At 44.3% G+C, this 6,482-nt stretch overlaps 1 protein-coding gene across 1 annotated transcript in view; it reads left to right on the top strand.

The window, feature by feature from the left end:
• The window catches only part of LOC139313926 (vomeronasal type-2 receptor 26-like), a 42,878-nt gene extending 36,550 nt beyond the window's left edge, over window positions 1-6,328 (top strand). Inside the window, exons 7-8 of the mRNA XM_070939415.1 lie at window positions 4,504-4,633; window positions 5,424-6,328. Coding sequence (XP_070795516.1) covers window positions 4,504-4,633; window positions 5,424-6,328 — 1,035 coding nt within the window. The remainder of the gene's footprint in view (window positions 1-4,503; window positions 4,634-5,423) is intronic.
• Window positions 6,329-6,482: the final 154 nt, after the last annotated feature.

The raw sequence follows: 6,482 nt of genomic DNA on the forward strand, positions 1-6,482 counted from the left end.
AACTGGGTCCTCAATTTACCTACCTTAGAAAGGATGGAAGGCTGAGTCAACCTTGAGCCTGGTGAGATTCGAACCTGCAGTAATTGCAGGCAGCTGGTGTTAATAACAGGGTGCTTTAGACCACTGTACTACCAAGGATTGCCGTCTTGACAGGGTTGAGTCGGAGCCTGTTCCTTCCCATCCACAGCCACACCGCCTCCAGGCATCGGGACATCACGTCGAGGGCATCACTGGGCTGATTCGGGGTGGATATAAAAAGTTGGGTATCATCAGCATACTGATGATACCCCACCCCAAAACCACGGATGATCTCCCCCAGCGGCTTCATATAGATGTTAAACAGCAGGGGAGAGAGAACCGACCCCTGGGGAACCCCACATGTGAGGGGCCTTGGGGTCGACCTCTGCCCCCCCACCAACACTGCTTGCGAGCGTCCAGAGAGGTAGGAGGAGAACCACCATAAAACAGTGCCTCCCACTCCCAACCCCTCGAGGCACCGCAACAAGATACCATGGTTGATGGTATCAAAACCCGCTGAAAGATCTAACAGGACCAGGGCAGAGGAATATCCTCTGTCCCTAGCCCTCCAGAGATCATCCACCAGTGCGACCAATGCCATCTCCGTGCTGTACCCGGGCCTGAAGCCCAACTGGTACGAGTCTAGGTATGGTGCTTCATCCAGGACCAGCAGGAGCTGACGTGCCACCGCGCTTTCAACAACCTTTGCAATAAAGCGAAGGTTGGAGACAGGACGAAAATTGTTTAAAATAACTGGATCCAAGGTGGGCTTCTTGAGGAGGGGCCTCACCACTGCCTCCTTCAAGGCAGCAGGGAAACTCCCCTCAGCCCTCTTTTAAGAGCGAAGCTTTGATCCGGTCATGTATAAGTACAATCGCTTCTCCCTCTTTATCAAGCTCTTTCCCAAATCTCCACCATAACATCTTTTTAAAATAAAAACCAAAACAAAATTTTCCCCCCAATTATAATATCTTAATCTAAACAATTACCTTTCTATTATATCACCACAAATCTTAATTTCCAAATAACACAACTCAATATTTAATTACATTTATTACCCTGAATTCTATCTATATACCCATATCTAGGACCCATTACATTAAATCTTTAAATCCTAATCTCTTTATTTTACACCTATATTTCTTAAATTTATTGCACATTACATTCTTCATTTTACACAGTCATTTCATTTTTACAGTCTTATCATTTAATACTAATCCCAGCATAATCATATTATTATCACCATCAATTCCAGCTTAAGTCATATTTATTTTAACTACTTGTCTCTTAATCATCTTCTTTTGGCTGTTTTCCAGCATATTCATTTATTGTTTGGCTGTTTCCCAGCATCATCATTTATTGTTTTGGCTGTTTCCCAGCATATTCATATTATTTGGCTGTTTCCCAGCATATTCTCTCTATTTTACTATCACACTCAAAGAGAGAAAAGAAAAAAAAAGAGAAAGAAAACAAACATCTCCATCCATTATTTTGGCTGATTCCCAGCATATTCATATATCCTTTGGCTGTTTCCAGCATATTCATTAAGCATATTCTTAATTTTACTGTTTATCTCTGTGTAATCCCCTATATTATTTTATCTTCCATTTATACATTAGTTATTCATATTTAATCATATTATCATTCTCAGCTTTATCTGTAATTTAACATTGAGACTTAATTCTTATATCAAACATATCCTCATGTAAATCAATAAAATTTCTTGGATTCTTCTCATATTCATTTATTTTTATTTTATTTTGAATTTATATACCACACCTTCTCCGGAGGGACTCAGGGCGGTGTACAGCCAGATAAAAACATACAATACAAACAATAAAAACAATTAAAAGAATATATATTAATTTGGCCCCAGTTTAAAATGACAAACCAATTAAAATATTTAAAAATATGTTAAGCCAGCCTGGCTTGCTGGAAAAAGAGAGTTTTAAGGGCACGGCGGAAGGCACCGAGGTCTTGGATTCTCCTTATCTCTGGGGGCAGCTGGTTCCAGAGGGTAGGTGCCCCCACAGAGAAGGCCCTCCCCCTGGGGGTCACCAGCCTACATTGTTTGGCTGATGGCACCCCGAGGAGGCCCTCTCTGTGGGAGTGCACGGGTCGATGGGAGGTTGTCGGTAGCAGCAGGCGGTCTCGAAGATAGCTAGGCCCTATGCCATGGAGCGCTTTAAAGGTGGTAACCAACACCTTGAAGCGCACTCGGAAGACCACTGGGAGCCAGTGCAGCTCGCACAGGAGCGGTGTTATGTGGGAGTGCCAAGCAGCTCCCGTAATTACCCGCGCGGCAGCATTCTGGACCAGTTGGAGCCTCCGGGTGCTCTTCAAGGGGAGCCCCATGTAGAGAGCATTGCAGTAGTCCAGGCGAGAGGTGACGAGGGCATGAGTGACTGTGCACATGGAATCCCGATCAAGAAAGGGTCGCAACTGGCGAATCAGGCGAACCTGACCAAAAGTCCCCCTGGCAACAGCCGTCAGATTTTCCTCCAAGGACAGCTGCGTATCCAGGAGGACTCCCAGATTGCACGCCCTCTCCTAGGGGGCCAAAGACTCGCCCTCAATAGTCAGCGATGGAGTCAGCTGACTATATCGGGATGCCGGGAACCACAGCCACTCAGTCTTGGAAGGGTTGAGCTTGAGCCTGTTCCTCCCCATCCAGATCCGCACAGCCTCCGGGCACTGAGACATCACTTCAAGGGCATCGTTGGTGTGGCCTGGGGTGGAGATGTACAGCTGGGTGTCATCAGCATACTGGTGGTACTTCACCCCAAAGCCACGGATGATCTCACCCAGCAGCTTCACATAAATGTTGAACAAAAGGGGCGAGAGGACCGACCCCTGAGGCACTCCACAAATGAGAGGCCTTGAGGTCGACCTCTGCCCCCCTGCCAACACAAACTGCGACCGGTCAGAGAGAAAGGAGGAGAACCACCGTAACACAGTGCCCCCCATCCCCAACTCTTCCAACCGGTGCAGCATGATACCATGGTCGATGGTATCAAAAGCCGCTGAGAGGTCTAACAGGGCTAGAACAGAGGAGCAACCCCTGTCCCGAGCCCTCCAGAGATCATCTACCAACGCGACCAATGCCGTTTCCGTGCTGTGCCCAGGCCTGAAACCCGACTGGAATGGATCTAGATAAGACGTTTCCTCCAGGAATTGTGGAAACTGTGGAACTGTGGAAACTGTCGTGCGACCACACTCTCAACAACCTTCACCACGAAGCAAAGGTTGGAGACAGGACGGTAGTTGGCCAATACTGTCGGGTCCAGGGACGGCTTCTTGATTACTTAATTTTTCTATTTTAATCACATTGTCATATTTTCCATCCTTATACATCTATAAACACCTCCTTTTTATAATTAATATTCATCTAAACATTACATTTTCATTTTTAATCAAACTGTTTTATATTCTTTTTTCCCAACCGTGTATATTTTATTTCTTCATTTCCTTGTCTTTCAATATATGTTCCATTTCAAATTATTCTCAAATTTAATTCTCCATGTGTCATTTTAATTCTTTTTGTTACTTCTTATTCAATACAAAGTACATCAACTTTCCTTCTTTTGTTCCTGCGCTATTTTCTTTTGTTCCTGCGCCAATAAGTAACAGTTATAAAAGTTCCGTTGTATTTCCTCTTTCTTTCCACCGACAAAGCCATCTGTAGACAAAGAAAAAGCCTCCAGCACCAAAGTCCCACGGCTATTATTTGTAATTTCAAAGTATTCCAAAACAACCTACAGGTTACAGTGTCCCTTTTTTGAAGCAGAAGGTGTATCCCTGCAATCCACACTTTCCCTTAGTCATGCCAGTATCCATTTTGTTGCAATTATTTAACAGTCCAATTTGACTCTCTTCTTCTCTTGAATTTTAAAAGTGCTGAATGTTGAATCCGTACCTTTTTCTTTTTTCTTTTTCAAAGTCCAATTCTAGTTTAAAAACTTTTCCAGTCTTTTCAGCATGCCTCAATGTTTAATTGTTCCAATTGAATCTATCCCAAAATAAGTTTCCTAGCGGGTCTTTCCCTCCTGGAGTTATTTTTCAAGATTTTCTATGCCCCTCTAATCTGTTTTAAGGCTAGGGGTCTTACAAGTACCAATCATTGCTCTTGCGTTGTTACAAGCCTAGGTTGGTGTCACTCACCCGGCTTCAAAGAGCTTCATTGTTTCACTCTCTCCTCCTGCTCATCTCTTAGTTCAGTTTGTCCCAGTTTCATGGCAGCCGCCATGGCTGCCGCCCCCCACCGCTGACTCATAGAGAGTTCCCTCCGACCTCCGAGGAAATTGCCTGTTCCTCTTGGTTGTCTGAGGCACCTCTCTTCCTACCCCGTCCCTGCAGAATGGTTCTGGTCCAAAGACCCATAGGCAGTGATTCGGCAGTTGGGTTTTTCGCAGGGCTCCACGGAGCCCGCTATTTTCCAGGCTCTCTCACCGCGACATCAAACCGGAAGTCTCTTTTTTCTTTTAGAAGGTGCCCTTTGCCAGGTGTGGCATGAAGAGGTGCCAGGCAGGAGAGAGGAGAAGAGTTCCAGAGGGAGAGCCGGTTTGCTGCTATCAATGTGACCCTTGTCCAGGAGGGACCATTTCTAATCAGACAGGTAGAGTTCATGTCAAATTTATATCTTCTAGGATCAAGGAAGCCGTTAAGTAGGAACAAATATTAATTTTGGCATCAGTTTTGTAGGATTTACACACTTCAATATATTCATACTTTTCAGCAGACCTTCTCAATTTATGAATCTAAACTGTACTACCCCACAGGGCACTTTTTCTTCCTCCTCAGAAATTTAATACAGTTGGTTTTGGGGCATAATTCATGGGTTACCTACTAGGCTTTCTACTTTTACATCTCATCTGGAAAACCAGAGATCAATCTTTTTGTGAAAGAATGGGATGTGAAATTCAGGCTTTAATTTTTATTAAGGACTCTTCTACCAGAACACTTGATCTCCCAGGAACTTTGTAAACCTGTTGGAGATAGAGCAGATCCATCGATCTATGTCTGTTGACCCTTCCCTGCAAAAAAAAAAATTGAATGAGTGGATCAGGGGTGAAATTCACTTACTTTCCCTACCGGTTTGCAAATGTGTGCACGGCATGTGCAAAGCCTTCTGTGCATGCACAGAGGCTGAAAATCATCGCAAAAAGGTACATCATGAAGTCCGTGTGGGTGGGTGGGTCTTTGCACATTTGGCCCTACCGTATCACACGATTCATTAGGAACTGGCTGAATTTCATCCCTGGAATGGATTTGAAGCATAAAACAGAGATGCTGAGCAAGAGAACCGATCTATTTTTCTGACTAACCTATTCCAAGCATTGTCAATGTGGATGGATGATTTGCCCGTGTTGGTTCACCATGAAATGCACACCGACTCTTGATTTCAGATGCAGCTCTCTGTCATCCCTGCCCAGAAGACCAATATCCCAACAAGGACAAGGACCACTGCATTGCCAAGAAGATCCACTTCCTTTCCTATCAAGACCCCCTGGGATATTCTTTAGCTTCTCTTGTTCTTTTTCTCTGTGTGACCACATCTTCAGTCCTGGCAGTTTTCCTTAAACATCATGATACACCGATCGTCAAGGCCAACAACCGAGATCTCACCTACCTCCTCCTGGTCTCTCTCCTTCTCTGCTTCGTTTGCTCCTTCCTTTTCATTGGTCAACCAGGGAAGCTCACCTGTCTTTTTCGACAATCTGCCTTTGCTATTTTATTTTCTCTTGCAGTTTCCTCTGTCTTGGCAAAAACTGTCATGGTGGTTCTGGCCTTCATGGCCACCAAGCCTGGGAACAGGTCAAGGAAATTCTTAGGAAAAAAACTGACCAACTCCATTGTCTTCACCTGTCCCCTGATCCAAGCACTTCTTTGTGCCACCTGGCTGGTAACCTCTCCCCCATTTCCCAAGATGGACTTTCATTCCTTGGTAGGAGAGGCCATCTTGGAATGTAATGAAGGCTCAGCTTCCATGTTTTACACTGTCCTGGCCTACTTGGGTTTCCTGGCCAGTGTCAGTTTCACGATGGCCTTTCTGGCTAGGAAATTGCCTGATAGCTTTAACGAAGCCAAGTTCATTACTTTCAGCATGCTGGTCTTTTGCAGTGTTTGGATCTCATTCCTCCCCACCTACCTGAGCACCAAAGGGAAGTCCATGGTGGCTGTAGAGATCTTCTCCATCTTGGCCTCTGGGGCTGGTCTCTTGGCTTGTATCTTTTTCCCCAAATGCTACATTATCCTACTGAGACCCCATCTTAATTGTAAAGAAAATATAATGGGACACAAAAATCTCTGATTTATGTGGGTATTGGAAACTTTTATTTTGATTCTGAAACTTTGAATTGGGACTTTTATTTTCACTTTTTTGTATTTGATCTGATTTTTTTAAAATGATTAAATGGAAGATGAGTTTGTCCATTAAATAATTGGAAACCAAGTGAAGTGACTAA

Source organism: Pituophis catenifer, unplaced genomic scaffold (assembly GCF_029215685.1).
Source record: "Pituophis catenifer annectens isolate HBS135680 unplaced genomic scaffold, rPitCat1.0.hap2 SCAF_1, whole genome shotgun sequence".
NCBI lineage: Eukaryota > Metazoa > Chordata > Lepidosauria > Squamata > Colubridae > Pituophis > Pituophis catenifer.